Source organism: Carettochelys insculpta, chromosome 30 (assembly GCF_033958435.1).
Source record: "Carettochelys insculpta isolate YL-2023 chromosome 30, ASM3395843v1, whole genome shotgun sequence".
NCBI classification, from domain to species: Eukaryota; Metazoa; Chordata; order Testudines; family Carettochelyidae; genus Carettochelys; species Carettochelys insculpta.
The window spans coordinates 10,042,590-10,063,803 of record NC_134166.1 but is presented as its reverse complement, the minus strand read 5'-3'; the positions used below and the strand labels follow the sequence as shown (position 1 = coordinate 10,063,803).

The 21,214-nt window shown below is 61.6% G+C and overlaps 1 protein-coding gene across 1 annotated transcript; it reads left to right on the top strand.

Moving 5' to 3' along the window:
- Window positions 1-3,154: 3,154 nt before the first annotated feature.
- Window positions 3,155-20,997, top strand: NDUFS2 (NADH:ubiquinone oxidoreductase core subunit S2). Its single transcript, XM_074980711.1, has 14 exons — window positions 3,155-3,250; window positions 4,993-5,099; window positions 8,107-8,297; window positions 11,633-11,753; window positions 12,697-12,809; window positions 13,751-13,825; window positions 14,736-14,813; window positions 15,669-15,754; window positions 16,745-16,864; window positions 17,590-17,719; window positions 18,886-18,981; window positions 19,684-19,767; window positions 20,378-20,435; window positions 20,800-20,997. The coding sequence occupies exons 1-14, from the start codon at window positions 3,174-3,176 to the stop codon at window positions 20,835-20,837; spliced, it is 1,374 nt and encodes a 457-aa protein (XP_074836812.1). The 5' UTR covers window positions 3,155-3,173; the 3' UTR covers window positions 20,838-20,997.
- Window positions 20,998-21,214: the final 217 nt, after the last annotated feature.

Sequence of the window (21,214 nt, the reverse complement as noted above, 5' to 3'; positions counted from 1 at the left end):
CTGTTTTCTCTTGCAGCCACTTAAATCCTATGTTTTACACTAAATTAAAACGCTTTCATTGTCAAGCCCAGTGTAAAGAAATTGTTACCAGGGGAGGGACGGGACAACTGTTGTGCAAATCTCCCTTGTACTGATGAAGGGGGCGAACATCTTCATGAGCTTTTTCTGCATAAAAGTTTTACACAGAGTAGGATGGATTCGGTTGGGGCCCTGGTCCCATCTGAGGGTTGGTTTCTTGGGGTGCTGCCGACAGCCTTTTAGCTGAGCCCTCCCAGAGCTGATCTGGTTCAGGATCTGTGTTGCTGTGCGGGGAACCCCACCTCTGTGCCTTGGCTGGGGGAGACCAAAGGGTGGTGGGGAGCCCCAGAGGGCTGGAAGGTGGGCAACAGTGGCTTGATCAGCCCATTGGGGGGCAACCCAAAAGGGGATTTCTGTGATTAAACCCACCACAGAGGTGTGTCTCTGTGCACTGCTCTGGTGCTGTGTGAGCAGCCCACAGAGACACCCCACTCCCCTCCAGAGGAAGCTGTACAGACTCAGGTGCCGGGAGTGTCACAGAGTGAGTGGCAGGAAGATGCTCCAGCCCCTCTGCATTGCCAGGGGTGGCAGTGGGAGCCCCTGGAGTATTTTGCATCTCCCAGAGGTGGCACGCAGAGCCAGGGGACCACACTGTGGGGAGCACATAGGGGCAGTAGGTAGGGGCAGGGAAGAGACCTGGCCCAAAACTTTGGTGGAGCAGGGCTCTTGGGCCAGGAATATTCCTGGTGCTTGGCCACGGGTGGACCCATATAACTCACCACCTGTGCCCATCTCACACACAGATCCTCACAGAGCAGCTCCCCAAGTACCTCTACCAAAAATCACTACCACCAGCTATGCCACTTCACGCTCTGGCCCCATGTTTCCTAGCAGGGAGGGGCTTGAACCCCTCACAGCGTGGTGCTTGAGCTGAGCAGAAACACTCGCAGGCTGCCTGCCTTGCCATGCCTGGAGGCAGGCCACAGGGCAGGCACCGAGCTGAAAGTCTGCAGGGCAGGCGCTGCATTCCTGGGTCATGGAGCAGGGTAAAGACAAAGGCTGGGTGACGGAGATCGGCTCCAGGAGCCCCCTTGTGGCTGTTGGTTCCTGGAGCAGTGAGTTGTCCTTTCCCCAACGCCTTCCAGCAGCTCTGGCTTCCAAGCATCCTCCTTGTCAACCCTCAGAAGAGCACATTTGGAGGCCTGGCTGCTCCCACTGTTCAAAGCAGAGCCCTTCTCAAGCAAAGCAGAAGGTCCAAGCAGGGTGGGTCCAACCCTTTGTTCAACATCTTTATTAATGACCTGGATGAGGGACTAGATTGCACCCTCAGCAAGTTTGCAGATGGCACAAAACTAGGGGGAGAGGTAGATGCGTTGGAGGGTAGAGAGAGAATCCAGAGTGACCTGGTTAATTTGGAGGACTGGGCCAGAAGAAATCTAACATGGTTCAACAAGGAGAAGTGTAGAGTCCTGCACTTGGGGCGGAAGAATCCCAAGCATTGTTATAGGCTGGGGACCGACTGGCTCAGCAGCAGTAAGACGGAAAGGGACCTAGGGGTTATGGTGGATGAAAGGCTGGATAAGAGTAAGCAGTGTGCCCTTATAGCCACGAAGGCTAACAACATACTAGGGTGCATAAGGAGGAGCATTTTGAGCAGATCTAGAGAAGTAGTTGTTTCCCTCTATTTGGCACTGGTGAGGCCACATCTGGAATATTGTGTCCAGTTTTGGGGCCCCCAGTATAAAAAGGATGTGGATGTGCTGGAGCAGGTTCAGTGGAGGGCAGCAAAAATTATTAAGGAGCTGGAGCACAAGACCTATGAGGAGAGGCTGAGGGATTTGGGCTTGTTTAGTTTGCAGAACAGAAGACTTAGGGGTGACTTAAGAGCAGCCTTCAACTTCCTGAAGGGGAGCTCTAAAGAAGAGGGTGAGAAACTGTTCTCAGTGGTGTCAGATGGCAGAACAAGGAGTAATGGTCTGAAGTTAAAGAGGGAGAGGTGTAGGTTAGATATTAGGAAAACTACTTCACCAGGAGGGTGGTGAAGCACTGGAACGTATTGCCTAGAGACGTGGTGGATTCTCCATTCCTCGAGGTTTTTAAGTCCGGGCTTGACAAGGTCCTGGCTGGGATGACTTAGTGGGGGTTGATCCTACTTGAAGCAGGGGGCTGGACTAGATGACCTGCCAAGGTCCCTTCCAACTCTGTGATTCTTTGGCTTCCCACTCAGGGCTCTCTGGACAGCTGCCTAAGTCTCCTCCAGAAGCTTAATGTGGATTTCACCCTAAAGGCAGTGAGTGTCTGGGCTTGGCTTAGGTCCTACTGCGCTGCCGGCAATTCCCAGCCCCTTCCCAGCTCCCAGGGCAGCAGCCCGGTTGCCATCATCACTGTAGACAACCTTGGCTGCCCAAGGAGACACAAAGGGGGCGGAGGTGCCGTCCAACTCAGCAGAAGGCCCAGTAGAGTCTGGGATCCTCAGCGCCGGGAGCCAGGGGCTAGCGGACCCAGCTCCGGCGTTCTGTTCCTGGACCTCGCTGCCACTGGGAGCCGGCGGGGCCGGGGTCACAAGCATCCCCGGGAACCCCCCGCCGCCATCCTGCTCCTCCCGCCCGGCACTGCCACGGGCCCGGGCCCGGCCCAGCACCGCCGGGTGTCCCACCATGGCCGGTGACCCCCAGCGTGCGGCTGCCGGGCTCGGGGCAGGGCTGGGAGCTGAAGGCGCCACGCGGGGACCTGGGGGGCCAGGGAGCTGATTCCCTGGGAGCTGCCCAGCGTGGGAAGACCTAGGGGGGCAAGGAGAGGGGACCTGAAAGCCACCTCCCCTGGTGTCCAGCCGTGGCGGAACGCGCTGAGGGGCTGGGCACTGCCCTTGGGAGCCGGTCCCAGGCCAGGATCCCTGGGGTACGGCCCACAGAGCCAGGTCAGCCCCCCAACAACAGGCTGCCCTCATCCATCATGGCGCCCTGCTGCCCGGCGGGGGGCTACAGCCCGCACTAAACATGGCGCCGCCCCCGTGCTGCGGGGAGGGCTCAGCGCAGGCGCCTCCTTCGCCCTTAATAAATATGGCGGCGCCCGCCAGCCGTTCCTACGGGGCTGAAGCTGCAGGGGCCGGCGGGGTACTTCCGTCCCGCCCTCCCTGCCGCGGCGCCGCTGGGAAGATGGCGGCGCTCAGGGCTCTGCGGAGGTTGCGGGCACCTTCAGGGCCATGGCTCCGGCTGGGGGCGGCGCCGAGCAGGTGAGACCCCCCCCCCCCCCCGGCCGGGTCTCCCCCCACCGGCTCTCCCTGAGCGCCCCCCCCCCCCGAACTCCTCCCCCGGGCCCCTCCCCCAGGCATCTGCCCCCCGCGAGCCGCCCCTCCCCCCCGGTACCCTTTCGAACTGCCCCCCTCCCCCCACCCCGGGCCGCTCCCCCTCCCAGACATCTGCCCCCCTCACCCCCCGCGGGCCGCCCCTCCGTGCCCAGGGCCACCTCTCCCCCTGCATCTCTCCTGCCCCGTTCCCCGGGCGCTGCTCCCCCGCCTTTTGCCCCTCCCCCAGGGAGCCTGTGGCTTCCCTCCCCCCGCTGCCCGTCCCGGTCTCTTGCACTCGCACAACCTCCTGGGCGTTGTTATCCTGCCCTGCGGGGGTCCCCCCTCCCCGGGGATCAGTGCTCTGTCTCCTGCACCCCCAGGACCTCCTGCTCATTGCTGTCCCCACCCCATGGGGACCCTGTTCTCTCCTGTCTTCCCTGCCGCCGCCCTGGTTATTGTCAGTTCTTCCCCTAGCCTCCCAGTAAGGCTGCCGTCCTCGGCTCCGACCATAGATCCCAGCCCATGCTCTGGGTTTGTTCACATTATTACTCCCGTTCCTGTGAACGGGCTCCAGAAAGTTGCGTCCTCTGCCGAGCACAGCCCTTGTGCCCTGGCTCCTGACTGCTTCTCATTGTTTGGGGGGGGTTGTTGTACAACCCTCTACCCTGTGGACAGGTATGTGTGGTGCCCTTGTGTCAGAGCAGGCATATTAGCACGTTGGGTTTCCCTCGGATGTCCTTGCTGATGGCAGTTGATTCGGGGACTGGGCTAGCTCAGAGGCATGTGGGAACGAAGCCTTTGTGAAGCTACCAGTTTGCATCCTGTTCGCATAAGTCTGGGCTTTTAACGGAGGGTTTATGAAATTAGCAGACGGGCTGTCTGTTTCCCTGTACGTGGCACAAAAGTCGCCTCTGTCTTGGCGGTCACTCCATAAGGAGTAGGACGTCTTCATGTCACCCTCCTATTTGTGAGTCTATCGATGGCTGCCCAGCCAGATGCCACCTTATGACAGAAGGGGGCAGGCGTTGGTAGCTGTTGGAGGGCATGGGGCAGTTTTTACCACTCTTTTCCCCTTGGCAGGGGAGCAAGACTAAGAACTGAGTGGGCTGTGGGAAGTAAATTCCCCTCATCCTCAGACAGTCCCCACTCGGTCAGGCTTGAGGGTGGTTGGTGGGAGCAACGTGTGGGAGCTTGTACTGCTGCTCCCCCGACTAGGGAGAAATAGGCTCCAGGGCTGCCAAGTTGCTGCCTGCATAAGGATGGTCACACTGGGTCAGACCAAAGGCCCACGTAGCCTAGCGTTCTGTCCTCCGACAGAGGCCAATGCCAGATGCCCCTGAGGGAGTGAACAGAACTGGGAATCCTCCAGTGATCCCTCCCCTGTCGTCCATTCCCAGCTTCTGGCAGAGGCTGGGGACACCGTTTCTACCCATCCTGGCGAACAGCTGTTGACGGACCAAACCTCCATGAATTTATCTTGTTGTTTGTTGAACCCTATTAAAATCCTGGTCTTCCCCATGACTCAGCTCTCTTGTACTAGATGGTCTTTCTTTCAGTCCTCTTCATCTCCCCTTCTCCCCCACCTGCCTGGCAACAATGTCTTTAAAAGCCCCTGGAGTCTGAGACTGGAAACGCGCAGATTGAAGGGACTAGCTGTGTTTGACCCCTTTCTGTATCCCTGTGGCCAGAGGCGCCAAGCAGGAGCAGCCGGACGTGGAGTGGGCCCAGCAGTTTGCACGCGCAGTCTTGTACCCCACCAAGGAGACTGAGAAATGGAAGCCTCCTCCCTGGAACGGTGAGTTCTGGCAGGGACGCCTGCCCCATTAAATGCATTGTCATTGTGCTGGTGGTTATCACATTTTAAGTGTGAAGCCAAACCCACTGTAGGGGTTTGCAGTCCCACCTCTGTCAGTGTCGCTTGGATTAGCTTGGTCCCACTCCTGCCGTGAGCTGTGTGTAGATGAACCCGTATCCCCTGTGCTGTGTGGGAAACGCAAACACAACTGCTTTGTGTGTGATGCATTGATGGGGACAGGTTGGGTATATTTGGTGCCAGAGATCGCTTTGTGCAAGATGCAGCTTCAAATTAGTCTGTTTTACCACAGCCAAACACAAGGTGGTGAAAGCAAAGACTGCAGGCCACGCTGAGAGGCTGGGGGTGGTATCCTGGAGTGACTCTGAATAGGACCTAGGAGTAGAGCTGTGTGAATAACTGATTTTGGAATGTGCTGGCTATTCTGGGGTGGGGAGGGACGGCCAGGCAGGTTTGAATCTGCTTGGTCACAAATTCATACAATGCTTCAGTTAACCTACAGCTGCATTCCTCCCTCCCCTCCCCCTGCTTTGAAATTTTTGTTTAAAAACTTGTGCTCAGGTCCTATTGGGGTGAGCATCATGTGTGGCATGTCCTGGCAGAGAATCGGGGGAGCAGGCACTACCAGTGTGATACGGTAGCTAAGAGGGCTTATGTGATCCTTCGCTGTAAATGCAGGGGACTAGCCATTACTCGATCCTGTGTGTAATTCTGGTGTCTGCCTCAACCTGACTGGTGACAAATGGGAAAGGGTTTAGAAGAGAGCGGCAGGAAGGATTGGCAGTCTGGAAAACTTGCCTGAGACACTAAAGAAGCTCAGCCTAATTCGCTTCTCCAGGGAAGGTGAAGAAGTGATGTGATCGGTTACAGGAAGAGGGATCTGTTAGTAGACAGCTCATTAGTCCTTTCTCTGCCAGACTGACTCATTCCTGTCTCGCAGGGGTAACCGTGTCTGTCTGTCTGTATTTGCAAAAACACCGCCGAGTCGTGTGGTATCTGACACACTTCACAGATTTATTTGGACGTCTGCTTTCTTTTGGCCACAAAAGCCGGTGTCTGGATAAATCTGTTTTTAAAGTGCCGTAAGATTCCTCACCATTATAGCTTGTCCAGTGGCTGGAGACTGAAGTCAGACTAATTCAGAAGACAAATGCAGCACACGCTGTTGTTGGTGAGGGCAAGTAGCTGCTGGACAAAGGTACTGTGGGGGTGTGATGATTTTGTTGTTCTCAGAAATCTTTAAAACTGCAGTGTCGTACACGTGGTAGATGGGGCTGTGTGAGGTAGTGAGTGTGGCTCAGGACAGCTGCACACATAGGGTGTGCATCCAGCTGCTCTGTGCATGCACCCCGCCATGTGGTGGGACAAGCACCCGGTGGAGGCAGCTACTCCAGGCTCAAGCCTCGGGGCAGCTCACACAGCGGTGGCCCCAGCTGTGGTGAGTAATCTCCTGGCGGGGGCAGACAGGAGGGTTTGTGGGAGTGTGTGAGCCTGGCCTGGGGGAGGGAGGGACTGTGGCAATCCGGTGAATCTGTTTTGGACACGCTGCTTTAAAAGATTTGTTGCCTGATCCTGTGATATGTGCAGATAGCAGGAATCATGGACTGACGTTCTCTGGCTTGTGCTGTGCTGGTTGGGCCAGAGCTATGAAACCTCCCTCAGCGGCCTTGGAAATCCAAGCCCCAGGGCGTTGCATGTGAAATAAGAAGAGGAGATCTGAGGTGCAGGAAGGCCAGGGCAGGGGGGAAGAGCCCAGGTGGGAAGAAGTCAGGAGAGCAGCTTTCCCGTGGCTGCTCGTTATTCAGACTGCTGCTCGTTACAGGGAGGAGGTGTTCTGCATGAAGTGCTGTCTGCTTTTTAGCTGGCAGGTTCCTTTGAACCCATGTCCTAGTAGCAGGCAGTTTTGAGAGTGTATTTGCTGTCTCTCTGGCCACTGAGCCGTATGCTGCTGGTGGATGGAAGAACTGCCAGTTGTAGGCGGGCCTGGCAGGGGAAAGCCTGCTTGGCGCTCAGCAGGACCCGCGGGTGGCCCGTGGGCTGCGCGTGTGTTTGGATGCGCAGCCTTGCTCCATATGGTGCTTCCGTGTGTTTCCGACATGGCGGAGCAGAGCCCTGCTCAGGCTGTGGCCTTTTGCTGTAGGAATTCTCCCATTTCAGCTGCTCCAGTCCCGTGGAGGGAAACGTGGTCCGTTTTTGCGTGAGAAGCCTGCAAGATTCTCCTCCAAGCCCCTTGCTGGGCAGAGACCAAGTTTGGGACAGTTTGGCCCCCAGGAGGCTTCCTCCTATGTGGTCCTTCTGGGGCCAGCACTGAGCTCTGCTGGGAGCAAGGAGGAAGCCAGATTGTGCCCTTCCCCCCTGCTTTCCCTGCAAAGCACAGCTAGACGCTCCTGGTCCCAGGGCTTGCATAGGGCTCGCAGCCGTTTAGCCTGCCCTGCGCACAGTGATGAGAGGGGAGCAGTCAGTGGGATATCCCCCAGAGCAAACGAAAACCATGAGGGATGTGAAGTGAGCAGGGAGACCTGAGAGCAGCCTTCCTGGTGAGCGGAGCTCTTGCGTGGCCGACCAGGAGAGAGTCGGGTGCCACCCGGCTGATCCCACAGCCGCAGCTTGTTTCTGTTGGTGGTGCACGTCTGCATGTGCCTTGGGGCGCGTGGCAAAATTTATTCCGCCCATGGGCGGAAGAGATTAGAGGGAGCCCTGGCTGAGGGCGACAGGTGTGGGGTGGCCTGCAGGATGTGCCGTTCCTAAAGTCAAGCCCAGTGCATGCCAGGATGGACAGGACTGCTCCTCAGTGGTGGCAGTCCCATGGGCCAGGAGGGCTGGAATTCCCTCGAGTCCCTGAGGTCTTTGCTTGCTCAGCCCTTCTAGCGCAGTGGGGCAGGAGGGCTGTGGTTCCCCCAGAGCCCGGCCCGGCCCGGCCCTGCCAGGGCTGTCTGCAGGTGCACCCTGCCATCTCATGGCCTCTGTTGGTCTTCCTGCACCTGAGCAGACAAGGACCCTCCAGCTGAGAAGAACATTTCCAACATGACCTTGAACTTCGGGCCCCAGCACCCAGCTGCCCATGGGGTCCTGCGGCTGGTCATGGAGCTGAGCGGAGAGACTGTGAAGAGGTGCGACCCACACATCGGCCTGCTGCACCGTGGCACAGAGAAACTCATTGAGTACAAGACCTATCTCCAGGTAACCCTGCTGGGAGTGGGAGGGCTGGGACGCCCAGGGCCCTGGCCAGTGAGGCAGACTTGTGCCTGCCTGGACATCCCAGCACAGGGCAGCAGTGTGGTGGGTTCTAGCTGTCTGCCTCTGGGCCTGATCCTGCAGCTGCTCTGCAAGCCCAGCTCCCATAGAAGTCCCTGGGGATTTCCCAAAGGGATTTCCCTACGTGGTAGGGCCCTGGGGGATCAGCGGCTTCCTCCTCTGTCCCCCGCACAGATGGCGGTTCTAGAAAGGACTGATGCCCCACGGCGGGCTTGTCTCCAGCCTCTTGCAGCTCTTGCCAGAGAGAGGCATTGAGGCTCCCTGCTCGGCTGTCCCACAGCACCGGCCTGCAGTCACCAGTGCTGCCGCAGCCTCCCCCTGGTGCTTCCGAGCAAGCCCTGCCTGGCAGGCGGGATGGGGCCCTGGTGCAATTGGTCATGTCCATACTGCAGAGTGACCTGGGGCGGCCTGTCCCTGGCTGTGGCCGGAGGGGAGAGGGGACTGCCCTGGCAGCCTAGTTTGTATGGGGGGCGTGGCTTGGGATGTACCATACCTGCGAACCCTGAGCACAGGGAGGAGCGGCAGTGAGCAGAGCATCTCTGCTTAGAGAGACAGTGTGGTCCATTGGTGTGAGTGGGCAGCTGGTTCCGGTCCCAGCTTGCTCGCTGTAGGGCAAGTCCATTTCCCGCTCTGAGGAGGGGTCTTGCTCTCGGGTCCTAGGTCAGATTTCTGGTTGGAAAAGGCGACGGGCACTATGGGCGGGTCAGCAGCAGGGAACACGGAGATTCTGCCCTTCAGACTGAAGAACAAGGGGTGACACAAGCAGGACCAAAACCACGCACGTGCGTGTCTCTTGTTTTGACAAGAGACGTCAACAGCCCCTGAGGCAGCCGGGAGGACGGTGTGGCCTGCCAGACTTTGCATTAGGGGTTCGTAAATGGAGCTCCCTGGATTTACTGTCCTGATCCTGCGTAACCTCTTGAGCAGCTGGCAAAGCGGCGCTCAAAGGAATCCAGCTCAGTAAGATGGGGCTGGAGCCAAGCGCAGCTGCGGGTGCCAGACGGCTCCGGATGTGCCTGGGGCACGCAGCCAAAGCTTGGTGACGTGCTCCCTTGGCGGCCGCAACTGGCTGCAGTGGCTTTGCAGGCAGGCGACTCCCAGCGGTCAAGTCCCTTCTTGTGCGCTGTAAACTGAGGGGGGCGGGGGGGCAGGTGAGTACAGGCTCTGCAGAGCAGGGGCGGGAGCTGGGCAAGTGCTGAGTGACTGGGAGCAGAGAGGCGGCCGGATATGTGCGGGGGGGGCGAGGGGCGGGATGCTGGGGGCTCACAGCAAGAGATGTAAATGAAGGTGAGTTGCGATGGTGACTTGCTGGCGGGGGGGGCTCAGTGTGTGCGCTGGGCTCTAAGCTGGGGCAGGGGGGTGTTCCACGGAGAGACCTGCCAAGTCGCACTTCCCTTCTGCTGCAGATGCAGCCTGCTGGAGGCTGGTGCTTCTTTCAGGCCAGCCTGTGGTTTCGCTTTCAGGTCCTCAGATGCTGGCTTGGGGCTGTCTGAGGTTTTGGGGGGTGGGAGGTGGTTGAGTGGTTAGAGGAAGGATATCCCATTCCGCCCTCTTGGGGGTGGGTTGCGGCATGCCTCCTTGCCTCAGTTTTCATGTCTGTGCAACTAGGGACAATCGCTGTTCAGCTCCGAAGCTGGCACTGCTCTGTCCTGTGCACAGACAGGAGGGTGACTTGTGTGCCATGGACAAGCTGCTTCTGCACTGGATGGGCGGGAGCCCCAGGGACATCCCAGGGGAAGCTCAGAGGATGATCTGAAAGGTCTTTTCCTCCGTACGCAGCTCTTCTAGAGGCACAGGGCACGCGTGTAGCACGGCTCTGTCCTGAGGCTACGCCTGCAGCTAGGGGCTGGGGGGATCGGATTCTGGCCTTGGAGGTGCAGGGACTTGAGCAGAGCTCCTCCTGCTTTACACCACGGTGCTCTGGTCAGCTGGCACCGCTGTCGGCAGCACCAGTCCCTCTGCTTTCTCTTCCGTGGTGGCCTGGTCAGGAGAGGGTGAGCCACAAGCTGGGTAATGCCAGGGGGGCTGCCCACCTGCCTGAGTGACAGCAACACCTGTGTTGCTGCCAAAGGGTGCGAGCTGGGTCCCAGCACACTTTGTTGATGCACACATTGGGACATGACCCTTTCCCGGTGCCCTGTGATCCCCAGACCCACACACCAACCCTGGAAAGCTCCTCCCAGGGGCCTTGCAGGCAGCCCAGGGTTCGGTGGCAGGCAGGGACTTTCCCCTGCATGTCCCACGCGCTGTAGCTGTAGACTTGTAGGTGACCCAGAGGAAACTATGGAATGTGGAGAGCAAAGCCTTCTGGGAGTCGTAGTCCTCTGTTGGATTGCAACTTCCTTTGGACTGGGAAATGTTCGGCTTCTGGGAGGAGCAGGCGTGTCGCGCTGCAGTGCTGCTTGGCCTGGGAGATCCGGCCTGAGGGAGACCTGCAGCAGGGCTCTCCAGTCCCCTCACGCTGGTCTTGGGCACAAAGCCACCAGCAGAGGAATGTCCTGGGGTGCATGGGCCATTGGAAGTATCAAGCTGTCTGGGCCAGCAGTTCTCAAACTGGGACCTGCCTCCCTAGGGGGATGTGGAGGAACGTGTGGGGTTCTGTGGGGTGGGGCCCATCCCAGCCACCACAAGGGAGTGGGAAGGGAGTACCATCCGCCCCAGTTCTACGTCGTCCCTGGCTGCAGGTGTGGCCTGTCCCCTGCTCTTTGCTGCTGGCCTGTGTGACTATGTTCCCTAACTAGGAAGTGCGGGGGGGAGCTGAGAAGAGAAGTTGGAGAACCTTGATGTGCTTTGTGTTGGGCTGCTCTTGGGTTCCCCAGGTGACAAGCCTGCACATGGGGTACCTCAGTGGCGCAAGCTCTATGGCTCCTTGTCAGCCCTTGGGTGGGCGGCTCCCAGCTAACCCTGCTGCTGGTGAGCGCACGGGGGCACTCTCCCCTCTGCTGCCGCAGAAGCAGTGCCCGAGGGGCCAGGCTGCCTGTCCGAGAGGCGTGAAAATCAAGGCCCTGGCTGCTTGTGGTTCTCTGCCCATTGCGTGAGGCGGGGCGCTGATGCGAGTGCCCTTGGCCGAGGTAGGAAGAAGTGCCCAGCAGTTCTAGATGGCTTCTCCCCTCCCTTCCGGGCACAGTTCCCCCACGATCTCCCCGCTTTGGCCCCGGCCCTGCGAGGGTCGGCCTGCGCCGGGGCCGTGCTGTGTCTGCAGGCCGTGGTCCAGGCAAGTGCTGGGGGAGCGAGCACCCGACGGCTGTTCTCCGCTGCAGGCTCTGCCGTATTTTGATCGTCTCGACTACGTGTCCATGATGTGCAACGAACAGGCCTATTCCCTGGCAGTGGAGAAGCTGCTAAACATCTCTCCGCCGCTCAGGGCTCAGTGGATCCGAGGTGAGCCGTCGGCTCCTCTTGCCCTGCATCCCCTTCCCCAGCTGGGCAGCCCGCTCGGGAGGCGGGTTCAGAGAGAGTCAGCCCCTCCGTGTTCCTTTGGGAGCCCCCCAGCTCCCCTTTATGTGCCTCCCTGCTGCACCTGCCCCATGCTCTGTAGCTGGCACCTTCAAGGCCAGCGCCCGTTTGTCCAGGTATCCAGCTGCGCCCTCCCTAGGAGTAAGGTGTGGCCAGGCCCCCTTTGCCCGGCTGCTTTGGTCAGAGCCCATCACCCATAGTGCACTGTGGGAGGAAGACGCTCAAGGCATCTGGGGTCCCGTGCTCAACTCTGCCCTGGGTTTTCCCACGTTCCCTCTTCCCCTGGGGGGCGGACACACTTCTTGGCTCCCCTCTGAGTGTGGGCGAACTCCCGTCACACCCGTACTTGCTCCCATGTCCCTGGTGCCCAGCTCCTCAGAGCCTGTTGGGTCAGCTCTGAAGCAGGCCAGAAGAGGGCACTGCTGAGAGCTGGGAGCTTCCTGCCCCAATGGGCTGGCCGCCTGCCCCTGCATCCTTCCTGGAGACCGACCTGCCCTGGGCCCGCGAAGGGCTGAGCCCTTTCCCATGTACCCGGGCATCTTGGGACCTGCTCAGCCTGCCCACTTACCCCTTCCGTGGGTACACACCGCCCACCTGTCCCTTCCCCTTGAGAGTGGGTGTGTCAGACACGTTACCTGCCTGCCCCTTCCTCTTGTGCATGGGTGTGTTGCACACATACTCCGCTGCTCTGTGTGTGTGGGGGGGGGGGGCGGGGGCAGGCAGTCCCTGCCTCCTGCCCCTTCCCACGTGCACAGGCATATCAGACGCGTGCTGGTCTGCCTGCCGCTCCCCCCCCCCCATGTGTCAGACGTGCTGTACACTGCCTGTTTCACACTCACTGGGGGTCTCTCTCTCTTTCTCTGTCTAGTTCTCTTTGGGGAGGTCACACGGCTTATGAATCATGTCATGGCTCTCACTACCCACGCCCTGGATGTTGGGGCTCTGACCCCATTCTTCTGGCTGTTTGAAGAGAGAGAGAAGGTAAAGCCCAGAGCCAGCTCTAACTGGAGCCACCTGCCCGAGCGCGCTTCCCTAGGGGAGTGGAGCTGGGTGGCCAGAAGCCAACGAGTCAGGGCCCTCTGCTCTCCGCAGCCAGTGCCCACCCCAAAAGGCAGCTAATGGGGCAGTGCTGAAATGGGTGGAGATTCTCCTGGCCCAGCAGGGGAGGGCAGCGTGTGGTTCAGCCGGGACACTGGAGCTCAGCGCAGGCAGAGCTAAATCTGGAGCAGGGTGAGGGCCCTGGGCGGAAATCCCCCTGGGCGCAGGGGCACGCTGACAGCAGCCTGAGTCAGGTGGTGCTGCCCATGAATCAGCTGCTAGCTCGGGCACTGCTGCTGTAGATTCTGCAGCCCAGGCCAGTGCTAAGCAGCCTTTTGCCAAAGGCTGGATGGATTACACCGGCCCCATAGGTCCTGTTTGTCTTCCTTTGTTATGGGGCTGCCCTGGGCTTCTCTCCTGCCTGGCTCCCTGGCAGGCTGCGGCGGGGCCCTTTGCGTGGGCCGTTGCAGGCACTGGGTGTCCCTGGAGAAGACAAAGAGGAGCGACTCCTGGGAGGGCAGTCTACACTGAGCGCCCTGCTCGGCGTGCAGGCCAGGCGCGCACCACAGCCTGGGCTGGACTGGCTCGTTTGGGACTCTCTGGTGCTTCCTAGTTCACCAGCGATGCCCTGGAGCAGGGTCCTTCTGGGGCATGTGCCCAGCCTGTGCCAGGGTGTTGGCAGCGACAGCCATTGGCTGCTCCTCGTGCCCCTGGGAGCAGGGTCTCTGGGTTGCTCCTTGGGGTGGAGCTGGCCAAGCTGGGATCGCCCCAGGGCTGGGGAGCATTTTAAGGCTGGCCAGCCAGCCCAGCTTGCTTGTGCTTGGTGCCCTGTGGGCAGAGGGAGCCGGGCATGGGCGTGAGCAGTGTTCTGCTCTCCCCTGCAGATGTTCGAGTTCTACGAGCGGGTCTCCGGGGCCCGGATGCATGCAGCCTATGTCCGGCCAGGTGGGGTGCACCAGGTACAGTGCGGCGCTGACCCGGTCCCTCCGCAGTTGGGTCTGCCTCCGACCTCGTGCTTCCAGCATGAGGCAGTCTGATGGGGCTGCGTGTGGTCCCAGGACCTGCTCTATGGACCCCCGTGCGCTCTGCTGCTCACAAAAGGACCTGGCCCCCAGTCGCTGCGCGGCAGGAGCTGGGGTGGGCAGAGCCACAGACGAGCTTGCGCTGGATTGGGCAGGAACACCCAAGCCCCGCCCGCTGTCTTCGTGAGCTGCACTTCCCGTTGTGGGGGCCCCATTCCTGCTGAGCCCCTTGTCCTGGTGCAGAGTCCCTGCTGCTGGGAGCCCTGCAGTGCCGGCCTTGCCAGCCACTGCCGGCAGCTCCAGTCGGGGAGCAGGCACTGTCCTGAGGGAGAGGAACCCCTCGTCCCACCAGGGAGGGTGTCTAAGGGGGCCGGCAGGAGGCACATGGTAAAACCTGCCTCTTGCAGCTGCAGCCTTCACCCCCATGGCCCAGAGCAGGGGAGTTGGGGTCTTTTGCCCCTCCCCACAGACTGGTGTAATAGGGGCTGCAGCTGGTCAGGCCAAGGCAGGATCTTGCCCCGGGTTCCTTGTCCCTCCTCCAGGCTGGTTTGACACCCGAGGTCAGGCAGCGGCTGCGTGCTGCTGGAGATGCACCTTCTGTCTCTTGAGGGCCAGTTTTGGTTCTGAACGGGAGGCGGGGGTGGGGGGCACATGGGGAGCTGGCTGGGGTCTTGCCTGCACCACTCAGACTTAGCAGCAGCCCTGCTCCTTGGTTGCTGGGTGATCCTCCCTCACCCCTACCCTGGAGTTCTTCAAGCATTGTCTTCCCCGCACCCCACGGGCACACGCGTCCTGCAGGAAGCGCTCAGATGCCGCCTGTGCTAACCCCTCCCCTTCCCTCCCCCAGGACATGCCCCTGGGGCTGATGGACGATATTTATGAATTCAGCAAAAACTTCTCCATCCGGATCGACGAGCTGGAAGAGGTGCGGCCCCTGTGCTGAACTGCCATGTGAACCGGGGTTGGAATTCGGGGGCTAGACCCAATGACCTCCCGAGGTCTCTTCCAGTCCTAGGATGGTGTGAATTGTTCTCTGCCGTCTGTTCCCTGGGCAGGGGACCCCAGCTTGGGATGAGGGAATGCAGGAATCTTCTGCCCCCACCCACCTGGGCTCCAGCCCCACAGGTCCGTGTGTCTCAGGGCTTGAGGGAGGTTTTGTGCACTCTGTCTCTTCCCCATCCTGTGTCAGGCCAAACCAGATCATCCCCTGAAGCCTCTGTTGGCTGACCCAGCCCCCAGTCACGCCTCAGTTGATCCAGACCCCTCAGAGTTCCCTTGTAGTGAGCAGCTCGTACAGCCCCGAAAGGAGCTGCTGCCCAGAGTCCTGCACCTTGCAAGGTGAGGAGCTCTCTGCCTGTGTGAGGCCGGGGGGGCTGGCAGCAGAGCCTCTCTTTGCAGCAGGCCCCACTGTGTGTGGAGGCGCTATAGCTTGGGGGGCTGGGCTGTCTGCTTGAGCCTCTTGTGCGTAATTCATGGTCATGGAAGACCGTTTGGTGCAACTGGTCAAGGTTTGGATTCAAGTGTCCAAGGTGAGCTCAAACCCATCACCACCATCAAGGGCAGAAAAAGAAGAATCCCGCTCCCTGCTGCAGGGGGAGTCGAGGGAGGCTCAGAACATGGAGTGCAACTGAGCTGTTGACATCTGTTCCACCCCAGCGCTGGCTGCATTTCGGGGAAATGCCTTGGAGTACTGGGGTTCTGAACTGTCCATGACCTGCGAGTGTATTTGAAGCAGGCAGGGGGTGGTGATTCCCTGTGCTCACGCTCTGTCCCCCCACAGATGCTCACTCACAATCGGATCTGGAAGAATCGCACGGTTGACGTTGGAGTTGTAACCGCCGAGGATGCTCTCAATTACGGTTTTAGGTACTGTCCTTACTGGGCTCGTGCGCGGTACCCTGGGCGGGAGGGAGCATGCTGGGGCAGTGAGGTCTACGCTTGCTCCCACTGCCCCTATGGGCCAGCCGTACCTGCATGTCAGTGGGTGGGTGATGGTGTGGAAAGCAGAGAGTGCCCTGGGCACAAGCGGGGTGAGAAGATGCCTCTGGTCTGGGAGGGAAGCGGTCACGGGCCGGTGTGCACTGCCCCTCAGGTGGGCCTGGACTAGGTGTAGCGCAACAGGTGTGAGACGTGCCCCCTAGAGATTAAAGGGGGACTGAGCCTGAGGCCCTCTGAGCTGGCTCTGCGCTGAGGCTCCCAGACTGGACTTGGCTAAGGCCAGCTGGCTGCTGGTGCCTGTGGTGGAGAGCTCCCTGGAGAGGAGGCCTGAGCTCGGCCTGTCAGAGCACCACTCCCACTGCCCCAGTGTGCAGGGGCAAGGCAGCTGGCGGGGGGCGGGGTGTGTGCAAAGAGCACCAGTGCCAGGCCTGGGCGCAGCTTGGCAGCAGATGCCCTGGTCGTAGCTGCGGTGTGCCCCCAGGTGGTCCCTGGGTTCAGTAGCCCCTCCCACTAGACTAGGGGAGGGGCCTTAGCGGTGGGTGGGCTTTGGCTTAGGCCTGCCCACTTCCCAGAAGTCGATTGGTGCGGGTGGTGTCCCTTAGGCAGCACTGGCTAGTGGCCAGAGCTGGGTAGGTGGAGTCCTGTGTTCTGTACCTGACTTGGCCCCGAGCCCTGGCTGTTCCTTGCTTGCCCAGCAGTGGTGGGCTACATGGAGACCCTGCTGGGCCAGGGAGGCTGCCGAGTGCCCCGGCTAAAGAAGGAACTTCCTATGGGCTGTGGATTTGGGACCAGTCCGTGGCAGGGTTATTTTCCTCAGCTGTGTCTGGGGCTGGCCCCTGCCAGGCTGGGATCTTGGGTAGGGAGGAGCCCCATCCTGGCCCCTGCCGCCCGGCCGACCCTTTCCTCTCCCCTTCCCAGTGGGGTGATGCTCCGTGGCTCTGGCATCCAGTGGGATCTCCGCAAAACCCAGCCCTACGACGTGTACGACCAGGTGGAGTTCGATGTTCCAATTGGATCGCGGGGCGACTGCTATGACAGGTGCCGTCTGCGTGTGGGGAGGTGGCGCTGGGGGGGTCCCTGTCCCAGGTGGTGGTCTTCTGGGATGAGGGGCTGATCTGGGGAGGGGCGTGTCCCTGGGGTGGTTGGGAGGGGCTGACCCCGTGGGGCGGGGGTGTCCCTGGGCGGGGAGGTCTGTCAGGGGCTGACCGCATGGGGAGGTGTCCCTGGGGTGGTCGGGAGGGGCCAACCCTGCGGGGGGGGGAGGTGTCCCTGGGGTGGTTGGGAGGGGCTGACCCCACGGGGGGGGGAGGTGTCCCTGGGCGGGGAGGTCTGTCAGGGGCTGACCCCATGGGGAGGCATGGCCCTGGGGTGGTTGGGAGGGGCCAACCCTGCGGGGGGCGGGAGGTGTCCCTGGGGTGGTTGGGAGGGGCTGACCCTGCGGGGGGCGGGGGAGGTGTCCCTGGGGTGATTGGGAGGGGCTGACCCTGCGGGGGGGCCGTGTCCCTTGCTAGCTCTCCCGGGAAGGAACGAGGAATAACTGATTCCATGGCAGGGCTGGGTGTCACCTGGCTCGAGCCCAGTAGCCGCCTCCCCGGGGTGCCCTGGGCGCCGGGGGGTTGGAACAAGCACAGGTCCCTTCCTGGTTGTTGTGGAGCCTGCTCCAGGCTTGGCTGTTGGCTGACGGTCCTGCCGCCTGGCCCCACGGCCTGGGGCTAAGCCTGATTTTCCCCCCACCACCACCACCTCCCCTCCTGCGGCGGCAGGTACCTGTGCCGGGTGGAGGAGATGCGCCAGTCACTCCGCATCATTGTGCAGTGTCTCAACAAGATGCCCGAGGGGGAGATCAAAGTGGATGATGCCAAAGTCTCTCCTCCCAAGAGAGTGGAAATGAAGGTAAAAGCCTGCGGGACCCCGGCGGGGCGGAGGATGCTGGTTATCTCTTAGGTGCACTGTGACCTGCCCCAGCCTGCAGCAGGGCCTGGCTCCTGGCAAAGCAGGAGACCGCGGACAGGGCGTGTGCTGGGGGGGAGCCGGGGCACTTCCCTGTTGTGGGCAGGGGCTGGAGCCCAGCTGCGGAAAACCGGTGCCGTTCTCTCGTGCCTTCCTCTGAGGGGCGTCCTGTGGCAGGGGAGGGGGCAGCAGCCCCTCGGTGGTGACAGCTTCCTGGGTCCCCTGGCCCTCCTGCCCTGCGGGGTGGGTGCGGATTGGTGCAAGCCACAGGTGGCGGCTGGCCTGGGGCAAGTCCTGTTTCCCCATGTCCCTGGTGCAGACCTGCCTGGCTGAGGAGCACTGTGCCCTGCTGGAGCCAGGAGCAGGCAGATGACGGGGCGGTCTGGTTGGCGGGTTCCAGGATGTACAGGACCTGGCGCAGGGGCCAGGCTCCCTGGTGCTGCAACGCGTGAGTGGCTGCGGAGGATGGGAAGGAAAAGGGGCTGGTGACTAGCCCAGGAGCCCTAGCTTCAGCCCTATGGGAGCCTGGGGAACCACTGGCCTGCTGACTGCCTCATGGGGAAAACAGCCTTTCCTCTTCCTGCCCTGCGCCTGGCTTGTGTTCAGCACAGGGATGGGCTGTCTCCGGCCCCAGGAGGCACAGTCCAGAGAAGCAGCCATCTCTGGGGTGGCGGCAGGTCAGTGCAGCTGTCCCTCCCAGGGGAAGGCGTGCCTTTGCTGGGCTGGGATGCAAGGTGGGGGCTCTCGCCTGCCGCCGCACTGGAGACCTGGCACTGGGGGCAGAGGAGGAAGGGAGCTGGCCTTGCGCCCGGGGCTGAGAACAGCACTCCTGGTCCCTGCAGGTCAGGGTAGGGCAGGGGGCAGCAACGCCCGCAGTCTTGTGGCACCGGGCAGGGCTGGGGAGTCTTGGCAGCCGCATTTCAGGAGCGAGTGGGCCAGTGTCGTGCAGCGAGTCAGTGGCCGAGCCCCGACTCCGGTCCTGTGACTGGCCGGTGTTGGTGGCTGTCCTTGCTGGGGGCAGGGGGTCCGTGCTGCTTTCTATGTCGTGGGATATGGGGCTGGGGCGACCCAGGCAGCCTGTCTGATGCTGTGGATTCCCTTCTGCGCAGACCTCCATGGAGTCACTGATCCATCACTTCAAGCTGTACACAGAGGGCTACCAGGTGCCACCCGGAGCCACCTATACGGCCATCGAGGCCCCCAAGGTACCTGCTGTGCCCTCTGCTGGTCACATTAACCTTCACCTCTGAGTTTGCCCCCTGTACAGGGGCAGCAGTGTCTGGCCGGGTCCCTCCCCCAGTCCTCCCACCTGTGCCCTGGTCTAGCCCTGGCTATGGGCCTGTGAGCTGGAGGCACGTTCTGGGGCCATCAAAAGCCACGGGTGATGTCTGAGCTCTTGCGCCTGCCTTGTGGCTTCTGGGGATGGGTCAGAGCTGCCCCCCCCCCCCCCCCCCCCCCCCCCGGCTGTCAGCAGTGGGCTGGCAGTGCCCGGGGAAAGGGCCGGCACAAGGGGATGGCAGGGAGCGCCAGTCGTATCCCATCTCCCTGGCTGAGGAGAACAGGGCTCGGGGCAGCTCATGGGAGATGGGCCAGTCACACGCTGACAGCCCCACCCTGCGCGGCTCCCCTCGGTTCTGCCATCCTGTGATGAGCTGGTGGCTTCGTCCGTGTCCTGGAACCCTTTGTGCCAGCTGCTGTGTGCCCCTGTTCCCTCCTGGGTCCTCACCACTGGGACAGGCTAGTCCTGCTGGACCCTGCAGGTGTGGGGCCCTGGGGGAGGAGGGACAGGCCTGTCTGCAGGGAGGGCACCAAATGCCACCCTGGCTGTGGGACTGGCACTGCCCTGAGCTGGCTGGGGGAGGGCTGAGCCTCTGCCTGCATTGTCCGCTCCCTGCTCTGGCCCCCAGGGCGAGTTTGGTGTCTACCTCGTCTCTGACGGCAGCAGCCGCCCCTACCGCTGCAAGATCAAGGCCCCCGGCTTCGCTCACTTGGTAAGAGCTTTCTGGGGGTAGATGGGGCCATCTGGGAAGCGGGGGGAGTGTCTCGCTTCAGGGATGTTGGGTGCTCTGAGGGAAGGGGCTGGGGAGAGCAGGGGGAGGTTTCACTTTAAAGATGCTCTGCAGGGAGGAGCCGGAAATGCCTGGTCCATCCCGCTGCTCTCCGGCCCCATTTGTGTAGCTCTGGTCCCACCTGCCCTGGGAGCTGGCGGGGGGAGGCAGGGCAGGGGTTGTAGGCGCACATCCTGGGGGAGGCTAGAGGTGGAGCTGGGGGTGGCCATAGGCCCATGTCCCGGGCAGTAGCTGGAGGCAGGGGGTAGGGGAGGGATCGGGACATGTCCTGGGCTGACCTGAGCTGGGGGCGGGCAGGCTGTAGGTACACAGAGCAGCTGGCTAGAAGCGCACGTCCCAGGTGGGGCTGGAGGGAGGCAGGCGGCAGCAGCATGGGGACTCTGGGCTCGGCGCGTGCCCTGGGCGGCTGCTGCGTGCGCAGAGGTCCTGCTGGCTGGGTGTGTGCGGCTCTTCCTGCTGGCTGGGGGGCGCGTAATGGAGCCAGCTGGCTTGGGCCTGGCTGCTCCTCAGTCATATGTCTCTCCCCACCCAGGCCGGCCTGGATATGATGTCAAGGGGCCACATGCTGGCGGACGTGGTGGCCATCATCGGTACGCTGGGGCTCTGGGCAGGGCAGGCTGCGGGGGGGGGGGCCATCAGTGATCCCCTGTGACTGGCGTGGGTGGGTGGGAGTGTGGCCTGCCTGGAGGGCCGGGGGCCAGCCCCTGCGGACTCCACAGCAGTGTGTCCTCTGGGACCCCGGGTTCCTCTTGGGCCGGGGGGGGTGTTCCTGTGGGTGTGGGGGTGCGCCTGCCTGCTCCCCCTGCCGGGGGCTTGAGGAGCTGGGGGGAACTCCTCTGCCCAAAGCAAGGCAGGCTGTGCTGCCCCCAATCCCTGCTGCTGCCCCCGCAAGCTGGGGCATGGGACGGTGGAAGGGGCTGGACCTCGCCGTCTCACAGCCCCTCTCCTCGGCAGGGACGCAGGACATTGTCTTCGGGGAGGTGGACAGATGAGCATCTGGAGCTGTGGGCTGCTGTCTGCGTGCCCAGGGGCAGCGATCTCCAGGCCCTCCCCTCGCTGTGGTGCACGGCCTGTCTGGGCGCCGCGGGTCTGCATGTGCGGGACTCACTGCTCCCCAGCCGGGGCTGCGCTAATAAACTTCCCTCTCCCGCCTGCTGCGGTTCGGTTCTTGAAGCTGAATGAGGAATTGCCTCTCTTCCCTGCGTGGTGCTGCAGGCAGGCTGGCTCTGGGGGCGCACGGGGAGACAGGGCGGCCTCCTGTCTCCTGGGCCACAGCTCTCAACCCCACTCACTGGCTCCTTGTCCCCTGCTCTAGCCCTCAAGCTTCCTTCCTCTTGTTCTGCCCCCAGCTGTCTGAGCGCCCGGCGCT

What these genes read in the sequence shown, in the direction of transcription:
- NDUFS2 (XM_074980711.1), top strand. Translation starts at nt 3,174, where the DNA reads ATGGCGGCGCTCAGGGCTCTGCGGAGGTTGCGGGCACCTTCAGGGCCA. An exon ending in CTGGGGGCGGCGCCGAGCAG is followed by an intron (nt 3,251 to 4,992) that starts GTGAGACCCCCC and finishes CCCTGTGGCCAG; the next exon opens with AGGCGCCAAGCAGGAGCAGC. An exon ending in GCTCTCAATTACGGTTTTAG is followed by an intron (nt 15,755 to 16,744) that starts GTACTGTCCTTA and finishes TCCCCTTCCCAG; the next exon opens with TGGGGTGATGCTCCGTGGCT.